General features: G+C 62.4%; 1 protein-coding gene across 5 annotated transcripts in view; it reads right to left on the bottom strand.

The window, feature by feature from the left end:
* Positions 1 to 790: 790 nt before the first annotated feature.
* The window catches only part of UGT8 (UDP glycosyltransferase 8), a 43,545-nt gene continuing 22,724 nt past the window's right edge, over positions 791 to 21,611 (bottom strand). For all 5 annotated transcript variants that reach the window (XM_059695558.1, XM_059695562.1, XM_059695560.1 and 2 more), the window contains 4 exons: positions 9,059 to 9,201; positions 7,955 to 8,031; positions 4,453 to 4,672; positions 791 to 3,132 (listed from right to left, as the gene is read on the bottom strand). In XM_059695558.1, coding sequence (XP_059551541.1) covers positions 2,769 to 3,132; positions 4,453 to 4,672; positions 7,955 to 8,031; positions 9,059 to 9,201 — 804 coding nt within the window. In that variant the 3' untranslated portion in view covers positions 791 to 2,768. The remainder of the gene's footprint in view (positions 3,133 to 4,452; positions 4,673 to 7,954; positions 8,032 to 9,058; positions 9,202 to 21,611) is intronic.

Genomic DNA, 21,611 nt, shown 5'->3' with positions numbered 1-21,611 from the left:
GGCGGGCACGGGCAGGCCAGACTGTCGGGTCTGAGCACAGCACGGTCTCGACAGGAGCAGATGAAGGGCCGAGGTGCCCACCTGGTTCCCCAGCCGCCCCACCCTGTCCGGGCGGAGGGGGCAGGGCAGGTGTCTCATCCATCCCACACGTGGCCTGGAGGTCCAGCGCCGGGGCCGGCCTGCTGGACAGGGTGCCGTGTGTCCCCACCTGCTGCAGGTGCAAATGTGGGGGCCAGGAGGGTGGGGCGTGCAGAGCAGATTCCTGGGGTCACACCCAGGCTGAGCTGGTAAACACTAGAGACTGTCCCAGAGCACGGTCCCTGAGGCTCCGGCTTGAGGACGGCCCCATCGTAAAGCAGTCCCTCTCCCCCAGAGCCCCCAGCTCCCCCCACTTCAGGCAGAACCACTGCGGCCTGGCCGGTGTGCTCGGTGGTTGAGCCTCGACCTAGGAACCAGGAGGTCGGGGTTCGATTCCCGGTCAGGGCACAGGCCCGGGTTGTGAGCTCGATCCCCAGTGTGGGGCGTGCAGGAGGCAGCCGATCCATGATTCTCTCTCATCGTTGATGTTTCTCTCTCTCTCTCCCTCTCCCTTCCTCTCTGAAGTCAATTAAAATAGATTTTAAAAAAACACCACTGTGGTCCCCGGAGTGACCCCGCCCCCCCAGGCCCGACGCCCTGCCCGCCCCGCCCGCCCCGTCCCCGCGTTGGCGTCCTGCTCCCGTGTGGCGTGACCATGAAGAGCCGTGGGATATCCGCGCCGGCTCCTTTTAAAAGCAAATGAGCGAAAACCTTCCTGAAAACTTTCTTTATTAGCGAATCTCGTGCACGTGTGGGAAACCTGAACCCAGTCTGTCTGCCAACACTGGCTAACAGCCCGCCGACCAGGAAACCAGCAGCCATCGGCCCACAGCGACACTTAACAGCTCCAACTCCGGGGCGAGGTCAGGGTCCACTCGGGGCCTCTCAGCAGAACAGGGCCCCGCGGCAGTAAACATTCCCACGCGTGACAAACCGCTTCCCGCGCACACACACACGTTAACCTGGGGACCTGTCTCAAACGCGCTGGTCACGGACATGCTGCGGCGAAACAAAACCTGAACAGAAATGACTGTAAAACGAACCCTGCAGAGATTTGTACCCGACGCCTTTCTCCATGGCGAGTCGCGTGTATTGGTAAGCGTGTCGAAGGGAGGTGTTGCTCGTCCCCAGGGGCGCTCACTGACGGCGTCATCCCAGCTCCTCGCGGCTCAAAGCCCGTCACGCCCGCCGCTCACGGCCTGTGTCCTCCCTGCTCACGGCAGCTTCGCGGGGAGACGGCGATTGGGGGCCCGTGGGCTGCGGGCATCACGCCGCTTCCTCCGGGACACAGAGCGCGACGCGGGTGGGCGAGGAAGCCGCGTGTTTCTGCGCGCAGCTCGGCGGCTCCCAGCGGGGCGTGAGGTCCCGTCATGGCCACGCGGAGGCGACCGCGGTCAGGGTGTCACCGTCTTCCCGCGTCCGTGCACGTCATCAGGTGGCCGGTGCGTCTCCACGCTCAGCTGTCAGACACGGGGGCCAAAGCGTCAATAAATAAAGCCGCCAAGTGCAAATGCCAAGTAAACAGAACGACCTCGAATGGCCGGGAGTGGCCGCGGCGTGTCGGGCCTGGGGGTCCTGAGTCACCCCAGTTCCGGACGAGGAGGTCACCGTCGCCGTCACTGTCCCGCCGGCCGCCGTGGCCAGAACCCGGTGCTGGGGGTGGGCGGGGGCAGGAGGGGAACAGGAACTCATCCCCAAACTCGGTGTCGCAGCAGGTGTGATGTCCGTTGCCTCCACGTGCCACGGTCACACGGAGCGAGGACAGGATGGGACCCGCACGGGCCCCAGGTGAGAACCACACGTTGGCACCTCCGTAGCATAGACGGTGGCCCGGACGGCGAGGGGCGACGAGTGGGGTTGTGAGGTTAACGTTCTGGAGCGGTCACCCCTGAACAAGGCACCCGGCAGGAGGGACGAGGCGCCAGGACGCCGGCACGCCCCCTCTAACGCTCCCGGGCCGACCCGCTCCGGGCCCCGCTGCTCCATCACCACGGGCAACGGGCCGCCAGCGTGGAAACAGCATAAAGTTCCCCCAGCCGGTTCCCGGGCGGGCAAACCGAGCGCGACGACCATCCATACGTTTGCTTAAATGTCTGCTTTCCCCCAGAGACGTCCACAGTCCCTGGGAAGAGGAAGATGAGAAACCAAAAACCTAAAACAAGCAAAACACAACAGAGTCCAAAAGCCGGGCCCTCGTCTTCCCGTTTCTTCCTCGGCGTCGGGTGGAGGGACAGGCTGTTGGCGAGTGTCCTGAGTTTGCGGATTAAATTCCGGGAGGGGAACGGCCGATGCGGACGGCCCCTCTGCTTCATTCCTGAATGCGCTGCGCCCTGAACGAACGTGGACGCAGCGGACCGCACTGCCCTCGGGGAACACACGCTCACACGCACGCACACGGGTTGGGGAAGCACACGCGTGTCAGGGCTCAGAACTACAACCGACACGGGCACTGGGCACTGGACTTCGATCATTAAGGCTCCTCGCGGGTCCGGAGCCACGCGGGCGGCGTGGGTGTGGGAGTAAAACATGTTCTGTATGTTAGGTCGGTGCTTCCGCAGCCGCCGACGCACCGGGTCGCATTAGTGGATCAGAGAGGGGGTTAGAACTGCTCGCTGACGGCTCTCAGGGTTAGACTACGGGCAGCAGCAACGCGGGCCACGGGGGGCCACCAGGGGGCCACGGGCCACGGCTCACTTGGACTTCTTGTCGTGCGGGACGTGGCCATTCCTCTTGCACCTGCCGTTCAGGACCCCGTTGGCGTGATGTCCGTTGGCGGCGCCGGGGCTGCGCCGGGCCCAGCAGTGGCGGGCCAGCCGGCAGGCGAGCGGCGCGGCCCAGGCCAGCAGGGCGCCGAGCAGGGCGGCGGCGAGCAGCAGCACGGCAGCCACGTCCAGCAGGAAGTACTGCCAGAAGGACAGCTGGTAGACGGCGGCCTGCAGGTGGCGGGCGCCGCGGTGGCGCAGGATGTACTCGATCCAGTACACGGTCCGCTCCACGGGGTGCCCGGGCTGGTCCCGGTGGATCTCAGACAGCTGTCGGGCCCGCCTGCGGAAGCTGCGGGAGGAACGTGAGTGACCAGGCGCTCGCGCCACCGTGGCCCGAGCGGGAGGGCGACCCGTGTGCACCGCCCGGTCCCCGCCAGGTGCTCCCCCCGCTCTGAGCACTGGCTCAGGTCAACACGACAGGTGCCCCTGCAGCAGCTGAGGCGCATGGACACCAGGGGTCTGGCTGTGGGCACGGCTGGTGCGGCTCGGCAGTTCTGATGCAAACCCGCATCCTCGCTCCCGTGTCCCCACTCCCGCCAGGACCCTCCGCGAGCCCTTCTCTTGGTACGAGGCCCACGTGACTCACATGGCATTTCCTGGACAGAAAGTGCCTCCTGGGGAGTCCAGGCCCCAGGCTGGGCTGTGAGGACTCACTCCCCCCTTCCCCCCCGCCAACTTGCTTCACATAATGAACCTCCAGATGCAGAAGAATCGCCAGCTCAGAGCGCGGCTCTCAGGAACCCAGGCGGCCAGCCTGAGAGGAGGGAGGTGCCACGACCCCCATCACGGGGTGAGGAAGTGGGGGAACCGCCTTGGCACCTTGCGACCCCCTTAACTGGAGCTCCCCGCTCAGGGTGCTGCTGACGCCAGCCGGGCTCTTCAGCAACGGCCACGTGTCAGTCCCTCCCAGCCCCGGGCAGTGCTGGTCAGCAGCAACGGGACACCTGGCCAGCGCCTGATGGCACAGGAGCCCTCCGGTCTCTCTGCTCCCCTCCCCTCACTGTGGGGCAGGAACTCGCTCACTGCACAAATGCTCTGCCGTCCGGCACCCGGCATGTGGGAGCCACCTGGTTTTAACAGTGCAACCTGCCCAGCTGGCGTGGCTCAGTGGTGAGCGTCCACCTATGAACCAGGAGGTCATGGTTCGATTCCCAGTCAGGGCACATGCCTGGGTGGCGGGCTCCATCTCCAGTGGGGGGCGTGCAGGAAGCGGCAGATCCATGATTCTCTCTCATCATTGATGTTTCTCTCTCTCTCCCTCCCTCTCTGAAATCAATAAAAATACATGTGTGTTTTTTAAAGGGGGGCTGCTCCGTTACCACCCCCGAGGCCACTGTGCTGAGACCCAATGGTGAGAGTGGCCAGCTCAGCACACTGGAGGTTCAGCAACATAAAATGGGCTCTGACTCCGCCTGGCCGGAGCGGTGCCGGTGTCACTGAGGCCCCGCGGCCCCTGCGCACTGCCCCCCACCGGGAACGGGGGGCGCAGGGCTGTTTTCACTCCCAACTCGCGGAGGACCTGCAGGAGGCGACCTGCCGGTGCCCACAGCGAGGGCTGCGCCCGGTGGCTGCGTCCCCCCCCCCGCCCCCGAGCCAGCGGGCAGCTCACCTGGGGTCGTTGATGACCTGCACCAGGGCGGCGTGCAGCTCGGCCTCCGTCAGGGTCTTCCACTCCAGCAGGAGGCCCATGCCCTTGGCCTGCACGCGGGTCATCGTGTCGTAGTGGTCGCCAAAGAGCGGGATGCCCACCACCGGGACGCCGTGGTACATGGTCTCGAAGATGCTGTTCAGGCCGCCGTGGCTGAGGAAGGCCTTGGCGTGGGGGTGCCCTGCGGAGCGGCGGCAGAGAGAGCGCCAACGCTGCGTCACGCCCGCGGGCAGAGACTCTGAGAAACCTCTGCGGCGCCGACACCCGGTAAGCGGCCGCCCCGTCGGTGCCCCTGTGCGCGGCCACCACAGCCCCTCGGCCCCGGGACCCCGTACTGACCGCCCTGGGAGGCCCTTCACGCCGACACGGTGGCCAGGAGGCTTTCCTCTTTCTCTAGCAATTTCCTGACGAACACACACGTGACCGTGGTGGGCGACGCCTGAGCCCGTCAGTTAGGAAGGCCTTTCAAGCAGCCAAGGTTGGGAGCTCTGAGAAGTTTACCCCAACGTCCTCCCCAACACCAGCACCCCGACCACCCCCACGAAGTGAGCCGCGCTGCACAGGAGTCCGCGGGAGCAAGAACGGCAGCTCGTGCTCCTGAGGGCAGACGCGCGTCCTGGCTGCGCCAGCGCTGCCCACGCGGGAGCCAGCCCGTCTGTGAGAGCCGCTGTGGGGACGCGGGCTGGGGCCCGGTGCTCGAGGAGCCCATGCTCCCAGGACACTGACCGGCCTGTGCACCCCCACACAGGCCACGTGGGCACCCCTCCCCCACACAGGCTACGTGGGCACCCCTCCCCCTCCTCTGGCCACGTTGGCATGCACACCGGCCCCTGTGGCCTTGGACTCGAGGGGCCCATCCCCGCGCAGCCCCCAGCACCCAGCGAGTGGTCCTGCAGGGTCTGTCCCTCAACCACAGGACTTGCCCCCCTGGGGGACCCACACTCTCTCCCTGAAGGGAGCGTCGCCCCAGGCCCAGCCTGGAGAGCAGGTGGCGCTGGGTGCACAGGGGGGACATCTCGGGGTCCCCCTGCTTACCCCGAGCACCCTCTGACCACGGCCAGGAACAGTGTTTCAAAGATGCCTGGTGGGTTAGGGGGATTTAGACAGATGATCCGAATGAAGTCAAGATAAGCGGACTGTGTCCGTGGCCTCTGCTTGTCCTTGGTTGTCAGCTGATGAGTAACCTTGACTGTCTCTGGAATAAAACTGTGATGCAAACCTACATTCTCCCTGTGTTAACTACGACTGTAGGCATTAGTCTGATGAGGTGTAACTTCACTCCCTGCTAATCTGCTTAGTCGTATAGACTTTGTGATTGTTTAAGTGTATTTTCCAGGAAATCAACATGAGTGACTGGTCTAGAACTTCGCAGTTATAGGCCCAAATGACTGGCCTCTGCAAAGTACTTTCCAACAAATGAGGATCAGCCTTGCTGTGGCCACTGGGAGCTGAGATACCAGACGACGTCACTGCCATCTCCTGGAGCAGCCACAGGCACAAATTAGTGCCCGAGAGCCGGGGTCAGGGTCACATGGTTCATTAGTGTCTGAGAGCCGGGGTCAGGGTCACATGGCTCATTAGTGTCTGAGAGCCGGGGTCAGGGTCACATGGCTCATTAGTGTCTGAGAGCCGGGGTCAGGGTCACATGGTTCATTAGTGTCTGAGAGCCTGGGTCAGGGTTATGTGAGCACATTAGTGTCTGAGATCCTGGGTCAGGGTCATGTGAGCACATTAGTGTCTGAGAGCCTGGGTCAGGGTCACATGGCACATTAGTGTCTGAGAGCCTGGGTCAGGGTCACATGGCACATCAGTGTCTGAGAGCCTGGGTCAGGGTTATGTGAGCACATTAGTGTCTGAGAGCCGGGGTCAGGGTCACATGGCTCATTAGTGAATGAGAGCCTGGGTCAAGGTCACGTGAGCACATTAGTGTCTGACAGCCTGGGTCAGGGTCATGTGAGCACATTAGTGTCTGAGAGCCTGGGTCAGGGTCACATGGCTCATTAGTGAATGAGAGCCGGGGTCAGGGTCACATGGCTCATTAGTGTCTGAGAGCCTGGGTCAGGGTCACATGGCTCATTAGTGAATGAGAGCCGGGGTCAGGGTCACATGGCTCATTAGTGTCTGAGAGCCTGGGTCAGGGTCATGTGAGCACATTAGTGTCTGAGATCCTGGGTCAGGGTCATGTGAGCACATTAGTGTCTGAGAGCCTGGGTCAGGGTTATGTGAGCACATTAGTGTCTGAGAGCCTGGGTCAGGGTTATGTGAGCACATTAGTGTCTGAGAGCCGGGGTCAGGGTCATGTGAGCACATTAGTGTCTGAGAGCCTGGGTCAGGGTCACATGGCACATTAGTGTCTGAGAGCCTGGGTCAGGGTTATGTGAGCACATTAGTGTCTGAGAGCCTGGGTCAGGGTCACATGGCTCATTAGTGAATGAGAGCCTGGGTCAAGGTCACGTGAGCACATTAGTGTCTGAGAGCCTGGGTCAGGGTCACATGGCACATTAGTGTCTGAGAGCCTGGGTCAGGGTTATGTGAGCACATTAGTGTCTGAGAGCCGGGGTCAGGGTCACATGGCTCATTAGTGAATGAGAGCCTGGGTCAGGGTCAGGTGAGCACATTAGTGTCTGACAGCCTGGGTCAGGGTCATGTGAGCACATTAGTGTCTGAGAGCCTGGGTCAGGGTCACATGGCTCATTAGTGAATGAGAGCCGGGGTCAGGGTCACATGGCTCATTAGTGAATGAGAGCCTGGGTCAGGGTCACATGGCTCATTAGTGAATGAGAGCCGGGGTCAGGGTCACATGGCTCATTAGTGTCTGAGAGCCTGGGTCAGGGTCATGTGAGCACATTAGTGTCTGAGAGCCTGGGTCAGGGTCATGTGAGCACATTAGTGTCTGAGAGCCTGGGTCAGGGTCACATGGCACATTAGTGTCTGAGAGCCGGGGTCAGGGTTATGTGAGCACATTAGTGTCTGAGAGCCTGGGTCAGGGTCACATGGCTCATTAGTGAATGAGAGCCTGGGTCAAGGTCACGTGAGCACATTAGTGTCTGAGAACCTGGGTCAGGGTCACATGGCACATTAGTGTCTGAGAGCCTGGGTCAGGGTCACATGGCACATTAGTGTCTGAGAGCCTGGGTCAGGGTCAGGTGAGCACATTAGTGTCTGAGAACCTGGGTCAGGGTCACATGGCACATTAGTGTCTGAGAGCCTGGGTCAGGGTCACATGGCACATTAGTGTCTGAGAGCCTGGGTCAGGGTTATGTGAGCACATTAGTGTCTGAGAGCCTGGGTCAGGGTCAGGTGAGCACATTAGTGTCTGAGAGCCTGGGTCAGGGTCACGTGAGCACAGCAGCATCTGAGCCTGGTCAAGGTCACGTGAGCCTCTGAGCCTGGTGAAGGTCAGGTGAGCCTCTGAGCCTGGTCAGGGTCAGGTGAGCACAGGGCGTCTGAGCCGGCTACTCACCCAGCAGGTCGTTCTGCGGCAGCCACTCCAGGAGCTTCGTGTTGTTGCCCAGATTGCGGGGTCTGGCTCCAGAAAACCTGCGGGTGCACAGACCGGCCCCTCAGACACCAGCTCCCTCGCACGGACTCCGGCTGCAGCGTCGGGTGACCACGGAGCTGCCACGGCCGCTGTGGACGCTGGGCAAGGAGCCGCCTTTCACCACAGCAGCGCTTGCTCAGTTTCCTTTCCACGTGTCCATGATTCGCGGGCGACACCGGGTCACCCTGAGGCCCTGCCCCTCCTCTCTTACCTGTAGGCGAGGCGGGAAGAGCCCCAAGGAACCTGTGCTGGGAACCCAACCCCGAGGACCCAGCGGTAAACCCGGGGGGAGCCGGGGGGCCAGGGGGGTGACCGCCAGCTCCGCGCTGGACATGGGCTGGGAGGCAAGGATGCGCTGTCCCCCCGCTCCGCCCGGGACAGGGTTGGGGGAGGCCATATTGGCTGGCTCTGCCTCGGCCTCTGAACGGACGTGAAAGTGTCCTACATGAAGCACAGGCCTCTCCCAGGAGCCCAAGAGGAAACCCCACAGGACGGGTCTGAGGGCTCAACCCAGCCACTTCCCGTCGGCCAGGAGCTGTCAGAGGGCACGCTGCACCCCCAGAGCCAGCTGCCAGGGCGCCAGTTCACCGTTGGGCCACTAGGGTCCGAGGGGAGGGGAAGGGAGGAGGGAGGAGGCGGGGCACAGCCCAGCAAACACCTGCATGGGGTCGGCTGCAGGGCCGGTGCAGGGCAGCACCACAGGGCGGGGCCGCCTCTGGGCCCCGTCCCAGCATCATGGCCACTGGCCACTGCGCGCTGCTGCGCTCTAAGGGCCGGGTCTCAGGGGGGACCCAGAGGCCGTGGGATGTTCTACCCACTTATCACCCACCCACCATCCCTTCCCGCCCTGATGCGAGGCACAGAGAAATGACAGTGGAGGACAGTGGACGAGGGGGGCCGCCCCGCACCCCACCTCTCCTGACAGTCCCGCCTGCACCTCCCTGCGCCGGGCCTGCCGGGGCCTCCGCGCCCGTCCCCGGCCTGCGGCGAGCGGAGCGGGAGAAACGGGGTGCGGGCCGGCCGTACCTCCAGATCACCTTCTGCGGCAGCCGCCCCAGCGCCCCGGCCAGCTTGTGGGCGATGTCCTCCGACAGGAACTTCACACCAGCGCCGAAGGACACGAGGACGAAGCCGTGCTCGCTGGCGCCGTCCACCCAGCTCTGCAGGTCCTGGGAAGCAACGCAGCCGAGAATGTGACAGGCAACAAGCTCCTGTCCGTGTCCGCCCCTCGGTTTCCCCCCCCCACCCCCCACCCCTCCACCCCGTGGAAATGCCTCCGGGGTTTTTTCTAACAATCGGAGTGAAGACTCCAGACCAGCATCCCCTCTAACTCTGTGTCTGCTGGAGGAGGACGGAGGCAGGTGGTAACCGGTAAAATAACAGGTAGTGACACCCGCCCAGCACAGTGGTCGCCAGGCAGCCCGGGTCCCGCTCTGCAGGATGCAGCCGCTCCCCACCACCCCCCCGCACCCCCGCACCAGGGCAGGTCCGCTCCCTGCCGCCCTCACGCTCTCAGCAGCGGCGTTGGCGTCCCTCACCGCCCCCGGTGCCTGCGCTCGGCTTCTTTACGGCAGGGCGGCTCCCTCCATGTGCCCGGAAAAGCGTGCACACGTGCAGAGCACATGCCTCCCGCACACACGTGACGAGAACCGCTCTCTGCCCTGCGGAGCGCCCGCGGGGCCACAGCCTCGCCCGCTGACCCCCCACCAACCGCAGCTCTGCTCAGGCTGTGCCTGCCACCGGCCGGGGCGCCCGTGTCACCATCACAGTCACATGGGGAGCAGGAGCCCACAGCCACCCCACTCCACGCCCCGCCGGCCCGGCTCTGAAGTGCTTTTCACAGGCGGCTTCTGAGCAGACCCGCGCCCCCCGCAGACGCCCTCCCCCACTGGCAGGGAGAGGCCGGCCTGCCTGAGGGCCTCCGGAACACGGGGCTCACACGCGTGACCCCGTCAGGTGCTGTGGATGCAGGGACCTGCCTGTTCCCACGACGGGGCCTGGGGACAGCGACAGCTTCCAGTCCCCCCTGATGACACGTCGCCCCAGTCAGTCACGGGACAGGAGGCGAGAGGTGCGGGTCCCCCGCCCGGAAGGGGGTGCCTTCAGGAGGAGCCGGCAGCCTGGCCCGGGATCCGGAGCCAGAGGGAGCCCCCAGCAGCCCCGCCCAATGGCGCATCCTTCCTGAACACCAGGCAGCGTCTGCCGGAGGGTCCTGAGGAGTGGGGACCAGGAAGCACCCAGAGAAGGGGCGGCGGGAGCATGAGCCCTGTGTGCGTGGGAGAGTCCAGGGTGGGTCTTGCTGACACACTCGGGCCCCCCACAAAGACAATGGAAACCCCCATAGACTGGGCCCAGGGGAACGCCTGGCACCAGAGCTGTGGGGGTGGAAGGGACAGGGCTGTGAGGTCAGAGAGGACAGGGCTGTGGGGGCAGAGGAGACGGAGGGGGCGAGAAGAGGCGTTGGGCACTCTCGCTGGCTCACGCCCCCCGGCCCTGGTGGCTTGGTGGCTGTGTGGCTCTGAGGAAACGGGTGCCCCCCCAGGATAGCGAGGTGCGGAGGGGTGACTCCCTGGGGATCAGCTGGCGAGGACTTGGGACCCCTGCCGCTCTGAGAGCTTCACCCACCAGGCCCACAGGGAGCTGGCGCTGAGGGCGGCGCACTTGGCGAGGCCGAGCTGGGACCAGCCGGGACCTGGGTGATGGCAGGTGGGGAAGGTCCTGGCCTCAGAGACAGAAGGGGTGGCAGCGTGAGGAGCCCTCAGGGCAGAGGGGCGGGTGCCAGCAGAGAACCCGCCGCCCACAAAGAGGACCCGCCAGGAAGCGAGCGCAGGACACGGCCAGGGAGGTCAGGGCAGGGCCCGGGGCAGCAGGAGAAGCAGAAAAAGACCTGAGTTTACGGCAACTTCCTCCCGGGCTCCTGTCACCTGAAGGCGAGTCTCACACACTGAGTCCTCCAAGCAAACGGACACCAGGCACCAGGTCGTGGGCGACAGCAGGGCCCAGGGAAAGGGACAGTCCGCAGTGACGCCCACAGTCACGGTGCCACACACGCCAGGGGTAGCCTTCACCTGGACAGTCGTGGGCCCCTGTGGCCAGTGCCCAGCTAACCTGCAACTGCGGCCCCACAGGAGCCGTGTGAGTCACCCCCAGTCACGGCAGGAGCCCAGTCGCTGCGCAGAGGGCCCTGCGGCCCTGACGGGGTCACCCCGGGCTCAGCCGCTCACCCCCCGGGCTCAGCCGGTCACCCTGGGGCCAGTCCAGGGCAGTGACACCCAAGCGACTGTCCCCGCCGTCTGAACCGGTGGCTCTGACTCTCCCTCCGTGACCCCCGTGCCTCTAGGGCAGGGGTGGGCAACTTTCTGACTCGAGGGCCACAGTGGGTTCTTAAACTGGACCGGAGGCCGGAACAAAAGCACGGATGGAGTGTTTGTGTGAACTAATATAAATTCAAAGTAAACATCATTACATAAAAGGGTACGGTCTTTTTTTTTTTAGTTTTATTCATTTCAAACGGGCCGGATCCAGCCCGAGGGCCGTAGTTTGCCCACGGCTGCTCTAGGGGCAGAGCCGGCGGCAGGACACACACACCCCCCACCCCCGTGGGGCCGCAGGGAGTCACGCCGCTGTTTGTTTGTTCTTCGTCCTCACCCCATTCTCACCGTACGATATTTTTCCATTCATTCCGGGAGAGAGTGGAAGGGAGGTGGGAGGGGGACAGAGAGAGGGAGAGAGAGAAACATGGATGTGAGAGAGACACATCGATTGGCTGCCTGCCACACGCACCCCAACTGGGGCGGGGAACCTGCAGCCCAGGTAGGTGCTGGGCATCAGACCCCAGACACCGGTGCTCTGACCATTGAGCCACCGGCCAGGGCACGACACGGCTCTTTAAATAAATATGTGTTTCTCAGGCACCAAGAGAAAACCGAACAGCAAACATAAATCCGTTTGCTTACAACCCCAAGAAGCCGCGAGAGAGGTGACCTCGGAGGGAAGGTGACGCCTCATTGGTTGAACTGCGAGCCCAGGTCACCCACCTGCCCCCTGCGGGCGATGAGCTGGTCACACGGCAGCTCAGCGAGGGGGACTCACGAGAGGAACTCAGGAAGCAACGCCCCCCCAGCCCCAGGGTGGGTCAAAAACAGCAAAAAGCAGGATTAGCCAAAGAACCTCGTATTGAAAAGACACATCGATCAAGTCCTAACTGAGTAAATGACAACAGAACGTCCGCCCTGCGATCCCTGCGGCCCCTGAGCCGTGGCCTGGCCCGTGCTGGGCCGGGCGCTGAACAGCGCTCTGCTCGCCCGTCCTGTGCACCCGCCACCACCACCGCGGGCGGAGACCCGTCACGCGGACGCGCCGCAGCTCCAGGCCCCAGGAGCTCAGGCACAAATGGAAACACATTCCACGGGGTTAATGACGGCGAAGAGGCCGGCGCCCTCCAGCCACGTGTGCACCGGGCGTCAGTCAGGGCATATTCATCCCGGCCGCGGTGGCGACTCTAACGGAGGAGACACGCCTGAGCGTGTGGGTGGCTCTGGCCCCGCCTGCCTGGGGATCAAGCCCACCGCCCAGGCAGGTGCCCTTGACCAGAATCGAACCCGGGACCCTTCAGTCCGCAGGCCGACGCTCTATCCACTGAGCCAAACCAGCCAGGGCCTCACTTTTAAAGTGACCGGTCCTGGGGGGATGCCAGGGCACGCAGGTGGATGGAGAAATAGGACTGTTCACTTTCGTTTTCCTATCCGTCTGCAAACGAAGAGAAGACTAAGTCAGGAAACGGAGTCATTTCGACCCTAGGAGTCCTTCAAGCTTAACTGCATGTGTTTTACCGTCTCAAAACCTAACAAAACCCACGCAGGCAAGGCTGTTTCACTGTTGGTTGAAAAGCAAATCAATATAATTAATCAGCAGGTAAACCCCAACCATCTCGTGATCCAATCAATACGCTCAGCAGGAGCATCTGACAAAACCCAACCCCCAACCACAACGAAAGCTCAGCCAACCAGGGAGAGCCCAGCTCCTGGACGCGGTAAGGACCACCTACAACACCTACAGCCGACCTGGTGCCAAGTGGGAGGAGCAGGAGGGTCCCCGTTCCGATCAGGGACAGGCAGACGCCCTGACACCACTGCGCTCAGCACCACGCAGGCCTCACCAAGGCAACAGGACAAGAAAAGGAGATGAGAAATGCACCGACTGCGAAGAGAGAGGCACGCGTCACTGTCCTTGCTCCAGGTGGAATGATCGTCTCTGTAGAAAGTGGAAAAGAATTGGCCAAAACCTCCTGGAACACAGAAGCGATGGTGGCGAGGTCGCAGGCTGCGGGGGTCGCACGACAGGGCAGCCCCTTTCCCGGTGCCGGCACGGACAGCGGGCCTGGCATGGAACACAGGCCCAGCTGCACTGGCGTCTCCAAGGGTGAGACGCTCGGGTGGCATCTAACAGAACACACGCCCCTGACGCGGGACGCGGAGGGAGAAGCAGGCCCGGAAGGAGAGCGTCCGCGTCCGGGGGCAGGAGGAGGCGACGCTGTCGGAGCCAGTGCCTCCATCTCCACCGACAGGTACAACACACAGGAAGCAAACCCCCGCGAGTCACGCTGCGACCCCACAAACAGAGCCTCACGTGATGGGGCAGGGCCGAGGGCTGACCAGCCTCACTGCTGGCCGAAGCTACAGGAAGGGGACAGGGGCACTGACGGGACAGGCCGAGGGCTGACCAGCCTCACTGCTGGCCGAAGCTACAGGAAGGGGACAGGGGCACTGATGCGAGAACAGACCGCAGATCAACGTGTACTGGGCAGCATATCTGGCGCTTTGGCCAGACGGGTCATGCTGTGCTGTCTGTTCCTAAAACACATAGATAGGAAGGTACTGACATCAGGCCAGGCCTTGAGATATGGTCTCATGGCCCCTTCCCAACACGCAGGCCTTCTTTCTCAGAAGGCCCGGAAGTCTCATTCCAAATTTGGGAGACAAAGGACTGGAAAAAGTATAAATAAAGAGAGTTTCCTCCATACTGGGGGCCCAGAATTTGAAAGACACATTTTTCTCTGGGCCTCCACAGAATTTAATAATAAAATGTAACTCCTGTAGTCGTCGCTGCAGTTCAGCCTCTGCTTCGGCAGGGTGCTGGGACTGTGCTCAGCTGGCCAGCTTAATAAAGGCTCTTAAATCTAAATTCTGAGTCGGTGGTCTATCTCGCTGAGCGAACCCATAACAAACGGGACGAACAGAGCCAGAAACAGACCCATAACCACGGCCACCCCAGCTTGGACACAGGAGCAGAGACCGTGCACTCAGCCCACGGTGCTGGCGCCACTGGGCAGCCACATGTGGAACATGAAGCTGGGCACAGACCGCACGCCCTTCACCGATATTAGGTCAAAATGGATCACAGGCCGAAATATAAGATGCAAATCCATGACACTGCCAGATGGTAACGTGAGAGCACGGACCACACCTGCACACGGCACCTGCCCCAGCCTGGGTGACAGCTGTGCGGCAGGCACACAGCAAACACTGGTCACTGAGTGAAGGAACCAGCACGAGGTACGAGGCCCAGGCCAAAGTGATGGAGGAGCTGTGGAGGCCGAACCCAAGTCCAGGTGGATCACGTGACAGATGGATCACGTGACGGGTGGACTCAGGCAGGAAGCCCTTGGGAAAGGCCCCTCGGCCGCCTCCCTGGTCCCAGCGCGAGCAGAGCCGGGCCGGCCTCGGGCCGCGGCACCAAGTGGCTCTTTCACATGAAGTTGTTCTGAGACCTCTTCCTGTCCTGGGCTCGCACGGTCACTCCTCATGGAGCCGGCACGCCGACCTCGGACACGTGTGTGCTGTTTCCCATCCGCCTGGCGCCTGGCGGGGAGGACACGCCGCTGCTGAGACGCGGCCGCAGGGAGTCAGCGCCGGGAGCGGCCTCACGGGACCCACGGTGAGTCAAGGGCACGAGCTGGTCCGGAACCTGGGCATGTGCTGCGGCTTCTCAAATGCCGCTCACCTTGCTCTCGCTCCTGGTCGGAGTCCCGGGAAGGGAGAGGCCGGAAAGAGCCCGTGGCCTGGCGTTCCCGGGAGAACCGGCACGGAAACCCCATCTCCATTGCGCAGCTCGGCAATGGAGGCACTTCGCACACCCACCCCTTCACGCGAACGTGTGACTGACCTGCAGCTCCCGTGTGCGCACACCCTCCATGCTTTACAACACGCTCCAGACGCACGGGCGCCTACATGCTTTACAACACGCTCCAGATGCACGGGCGCCTACATGCTTTACAACACGCTCCAGACGCACGGGCGTCTCCATGCTTTACAACACGCTCCAGACGCACAGGCATCTACATGCTTTACAACACGCTCCAGACGCACGGGCGTCTACATGCTTTACAACACGCTCCAGACGCACGGGCGTCTCCATGCTTTACAACACGCTCCAGACGCACGGGCGTCTCCATGCTTTACAACACGCTCCAGACGCACGGGCGCCTACATGCTTTACAACACGCTCCAGACGCACGGGCGCCTACATGCTTTACAACACGCTCCAGACGCACGGGCGCCTACATGCTTTACAACACGCTCCAGACGCACGGGCGCCTACATGCTTTACAACACGCTCCAGATGCACGGGCGCCTACATGCTTTACAACACGCTCCAGACGCACGGGCGCCTACATGCTTTACAACACGCTCCAGACGCACGGGCACCTACATGCTTTACAACACGCTCCAGACGCACGGGCGCCTACATGCTTTACAACACGCTCCAGACGCACGGTCGCCTACATGCTTTACAACACGCTCCAGACGCACGGGCGCCTACATGCTTTACAACACGCTCCAGACGCACGGGCGTCTCCATGCTTTACAACACACTCCAGACGCACGGGCGTCTCCATGCTTTACAACACGCTCCAGACGCACGGGCGCCTACATGCTTTATAACACGCTCCAGACGCACGGGCGCCTACATGCTTTACAACACGCTCCAGACGCACGGGCGCCTACATGCTTTACAACACGCTCCAGACGCACGGGCGCCTACATGCTTTATAACATGCTCCAGACGCACGGGCGCCTACATGCTTTACAACACGCTTCGGACGCACAGGCATCTACATGCTTTACAACACGCTCCAGACGCACGGGCGTCTCCATGCTTTACAACACGCTCCAGACGCACGGGCGCCTACATGCTTTATAACACGCTCCAGACGCACGGGCGTCTACATGCTTTACAACACGCTCCAGACGCACGGGCGCCTACATGCTTTACAACACGCTCCAGACGCACGGGCGCCTACATGCTTTACAACACGCTCCAGACGCACGGGCGCCTACATGCTTTACAACACGCTCCAGACGCACGGGCGCCTACATGCTTTACAACACGCTCCAGACGCACGGGCGCCTACATGCTTTACAACACGCTCCAGACGCACGGGCGCCTACATGCTTTACAACACGCTCCAGACGCACGGGCGCCTACATGCTTTACAACACGCTCCAGACGCATGGGCGCCTACATGCTTTACAACACGCTCCAGACGCACAGGCATCTACATGCTTTACAACACGCTCCAGACGCACGGGCGTCTACATGCTTTACAACACGCTCCAGACGCACGGGCATCTCCATGCTTTACAACACGCTCCAGACGCACGGGCGCCTACATGCTTTACAACACGCTCCAGACTCACGGGCGTCTCCATGCTTTACAACACGCTCCAGACGCACGGGCGTCTCCATGCTTTACAACACGCTCCAGACGCACAGGCGTCTACATGCTTTACAACACGCTCCAGACGCACGGGCGTCTACATGCTTTACAACACGCTCCAGACGCACGGGCGCCTACATGCTTTACAACACGCTCCAGACGCACGGGCGCCTACATGCTTTACAACACGCTCCAGACGCACGGTCGCCTACATGCTTTACAACACGCTCCAGACGCACGGGCGCCTACATGCTTTACAACACGCTCCAGACGCACGGGCGTCTCCATGCTTTACAACACACTCCAGACACACGGTTGTCTACATGCTTTACAACACGCCCCAGACGCACGGGCGCCTACATGCTTTACAACACGCTCCAGACGCACGGGCATCTCCATGCTTTACAACACGCTCCAGACGCACAGGCGTCTACATGCTTTACAACACGCTCTAGATGCACAGGCATCTACATGCTTTACAACACGCTCCAGACGCACGGGCGTCTCCATGCTTTACAACACGCTCCAGACGCACGGGCGTCTACATGCTTTACAACACGCTCCAGACGCACGGGCGTCTCCATGCTTTACAACACGCTCCAGATGCACGGGTGCCTACATGCTTTACAACACGCTCCAGACGCACGGGCGTCTCCATGCTTTACAACACGCTCCAGACGCACGGGCGTCTCCATGCTTTACAACACGCTCCAGACGCACGGGTGTGACTGCCACCCGCCTTCCGGGAGCCTCTGATGCCAAACACCTTCTCCCCTTAACATGCACACACACGCGGCCTGAGACGGCGCCAGGGCGGCAGGAGGGGCGCAGCTCTCACGTGGGGCTGGCGTGCTGCCCGCGCTGTGGTGGGAGGTGGGCTTGCTACCCGGGAGGAGGAGCGAGCAGGTCCCCGAGGCCGAGGCAACACCGACGGGGAGTGTGGCTCGCCCGGGTCCACCATCACCCGGACCCCGTGCTCAGTTCTGAAGGAGGACGCGTGTGGGACAGAACTGCGGCCTGAACATGTCACGTGCACGGCGCTGTCTCCTGCTCCCCAGCGTCTCGGCAGGGGGTGCCGCCCACTCCCCCCCGGAGTGCAGGGAGGCCCACCCAGCGCTCGGCCCTCAGCCATGGTCACGCGTGTGCGTGGGCAGTGAGGCCCAGGGCTGGGGACGTGCCATGCGCCCGGGCGCCTGCACTGCACCTCTGCCCTTCGCGGAGCAGCCGGCCGCTGGTATCGATCCTTCTGACCCGTGGCTTCCTGCCTCCCGGCCTCCGGTTTCCCTATAAAATATTCAGGACCCGGAAAGGTAACCGGGCGCGGGCCGGTCAGCGCCGCAGCTCCGCGGGCTCAGCTCTCGGCTCGGTGCCGAGGCTCAGGGAGAGGAAGGACGGTCCTCGGGGCGAGGCGGCGGGCGCAGGGCAGGGCGTAGGGGGGCTCTGGGTTCGGGGGGTCGTGTTGGGGGCTAAAGGGGAGCAGGAGGGAAAGGAGAGACCGTGGAAAGGCCACGCGTGAGCCTGGCAGTAGGCCCGGGCGGGGTCCCCTTAAGGGACGGCATTGAAGGATCCCTCCTCCACAGTTAAACGAAAGCACTTCCTTAAAGGTCGCCGGCGCCGCGCTCGGCACCGCTGCTCTCACCGCAGCCTCTGCGTGTGCGGGTCTCTCTGTGCTTCTCACACAAAGCGCACTGTGTCCAGCCCGGGCCCTCATTGCCGAGCCCGCGCACGAGGAGACGCGGGCACAGCTGTGGCCCCCGCTGGCAGTGACCGCAGACCTCGGCTCTGAGAACCGGGGCCCGGGCCCTGCCAGCTGAGAGGGCAGAGCTATCCACGTGAGCAGCGGCGACACGCGTGTCCATCCATGTCTCTGCGGGGAGCTACCGGACCAGAAGGGCAGCAGCCTTGGGAACCGCGTCAGGTGACCTCACACGGCAGCTGCTCTGCACGGCTTCCGTCCAGCATCACCCTGGAAAAAGGCTTTCGCTGTGTCACCATGCAGGTCCCGGCGGATACACTCAACTCTCCGCGTCAGACGTGGCCACAGGCCGCCCGTGTCCTTGCTGGGAAAATGGACTTGGCCCCGCCGACGGCACGGGCGAGCGTCATCAGCACGTGAGTCACTTCCCGGCGGGCGTCCCTCCCCGAGCACACCCAGGGCTTCTAAGCAGCTAGACCGCCAAGTGGCCCAAGCACGCCTGTCTGCAAAAGGGTCTGCCCTCTCCGTCGAGAAGTCCCGGCAAACCAGTCTTATTTAAGGTCCTGTTTATGGAACACGTTACTTAAGACTTACATAGCTGTGAGTTGCGAAAAGAGCAAGCGCATTGCAGGGGGCATGTGAACGGAGAACAGGTGAGAGGCAGGCGCTGCCCATCATCGATCCTCGCCCCACCCTCTCCACCTCCACCCCCCACCCCTGGCCGAGGAATGTGTGTTTGGAACTGCGCCAAGTTCCGGGCAGCCGGCTGCGGGCCGAGTGGAAGATTCCCTACCTCCTGCGGCTCCCTGTACCTCCCAACGAAGCGTGACCTTCCCCCAAATGAAACCGGGGCTCAAAGGCTTGAAGCATTTCCCTAATTTAATGTTTGCCTTTGAGCAAAAACGTCTTTTACAAAACCTATGTATCGTGCAGAATAAACCCAAGTGACGTTTCAGTTTTAATCACTCTTTTTAGAGGTCAAATACGACGTGAACAGCATCTCTAATGACGGCGCAGCATTTGCTGGAAGTCCAAGCTCGCTGTGTAAGCGGGAACCCCCTTCCACCTGCCGGGCTGCCCCCCGCCACCTGCACCCCTGAGCACGACCCGAGAGGCACCTGCACACACCTGCTCGGCTGGACGCGCCGACCTGCCTGCCCAGACCCCACGCCCTAAGCCAGTGGTTCTCAACCTTCCTAATGCCGCAGCCCTTTAATACAGTTCCTCATGTTGTGGTGACCCCCAACCATAACATTATTTTCGTTGCTACTTCATCACTGTAATGTTGCTACTGTTATGAATCATCATGTGAATATCTGATATGCAAGATGGATTTTCATTGTTACAAGTTGAACATAATTAAAGCATAGCGATCAATCACAAAAACAATATGTAATTACTAGGGGCCCGGTGCACGAAATTCGTGCACTGGGTGTGTGTGGGGAGGGGAGTGTCCCTCAGCCCAGCCTGCCCCCTCTCACATACTGGGAGCCCTCAGGCGTTGACCCCCATCACCCTCCGATCGCCTGATCGGCCCCTTGCCCAGGCCTGACGCCTCCGCCAGAGGTGTCAGGCTTGGACAGGGGACCCCCATCTCCCCCTGATCACTGGCTCTGGCCCCTGCCCAGGCCTGAGGCCTCTGGCCCAGGAATCATGCCTGGGCAGGGGACCCCCATCTCCCTCTGATCGCTTGCTCCACCCCCCCGCCCAAGCCTGACGCCTCTGACCCAGGCTTCAGGCCTGGGCAAGGGGACCATCATATCCCCCCAATCCCCGGCTCCGCCCCCCGCCCAGGCCTGATGCCTCGGCCAGAGGAGTTGACCCTCATCACCCTCCGATCACCAATTGCCGGATCGGCCCCTTGACCAGGCCTGAGGCCTCCGGCAGAGGTGTCAGGCCTGGGCAGGGGACCCCCAGCTCCCCGCGGTTGCAGGCTCCGCCCCTGCCCAGGCCTAACGCCTCTGGCCTAGGTGTCCGGCCCGGGCAGCGGGGACCCGCAGCTGCAGCGGCCCCGCGATCGTGGGCTCCGCTTTAGGCCCAGGCAAGGGACCCCTAGCTCCCGGGACTGCCAGCTTTGACCGTGCCCAGCTCCCATCGCTGGCTCCACCCCTACTTCCTGCTATCACTGTCCAGGGCGGCAAAGGCGCCTGATTATCCGATCATGGCTGGGGAGCAGGGCAAAGGCGGCCCCAGGGCCGCCTTTGCCTTCCCCCCCAGCTCTTAGCTCCCCCCTGGGTTTCCAATCACTGTCAGTGGCAGGGGGCTTCTTCCTGCTTTCCCTTTCGCCTCCCTGCATTGTGCCTACATATGCAAATTAACCGCCATCTTGTTGGCAGTTAACTGCCAATCTTAGTTGGCAGTTAATTTGCATATAGCCCTGATTAGCCAATGAAAAGGGTATCGTCGTACGCCAATTACCATTTTTCTCTTTTATTAGATAGGATATATGTGTTTTCCAATGGTCTTAGGCGACCCCTGTGAAAGGGTCGTTAGACCCCCAAAGGGGTCGCGGCCCACAGGTTGAGAACCGCTGCCCTAAGCGAACAGAGGAAGTATTCAACACGTGTCCAGTGCTCACAGAAGGAAGACAAAATGCGCACTCACCCCACAACACCTGCGCGGAACCCCGTGAGCACATTTCGCAGGAGCCCGGGGCGCCGAGCTCGGCCTAGACTAACCCATGAGCTCGAGGCAGGTGCTGAGCAGCCGCACGCCTGGTGGGTCAGCATAGCCTCTCCGCAGCGTGGCCCCCACACGGGCTGCGTGGGGACGAGCGTCTGCGTGGACACACGCCCTGCATCACGGGGAAGCCACATGGGACAGCACATACCCTGCGCCCCTGGTCTCACACTTCCCACACCCTGATCTGCTCACAGGCGGCGCGTCCAAGAAACCGGCTGCTCGGTGTCCCCCGGCCGTCCTGGCGAAGGACAGAGTGACAGACGGGCTCCTGACCCGGCCTCGGTCTCTGCCTCCCTCATCCGTGTCTGTCCCACGACCAAATTCCCCTGAATTAGAAACATCTCTAGAGCTGGAGAAGGCGCCCCTGAGCCTGCTGACCTCGGGGTGCAGGGAGGGCGCCCCTGAGCTGCTGACCTCGGGGTGCAGGGAGGAGGAGGATGCCCCTGAGCCTGCTGACCTCGGGGTGCAGGGAGGAGGGCGCC

This window comes from Myotis daubentonii, chromosome 5 (assembly GCF_963259705.1).
Source record: "Myotis daubentonii chromosome 5, mMyoDau2.1, whole genome shotgun sequence".
NCBI classification, from domain to species: Eukaryota; Metazoa; Chordata; class Mammalia; order Chiroptera; family Vespertilionidae; genus Myotis; species Myotis daubentonii.
The sequence above is the reverse complement of the archived record's forward strand: the minus strand, read 5'-3'. Positions and strand labels throughout refer to the sequence as shown.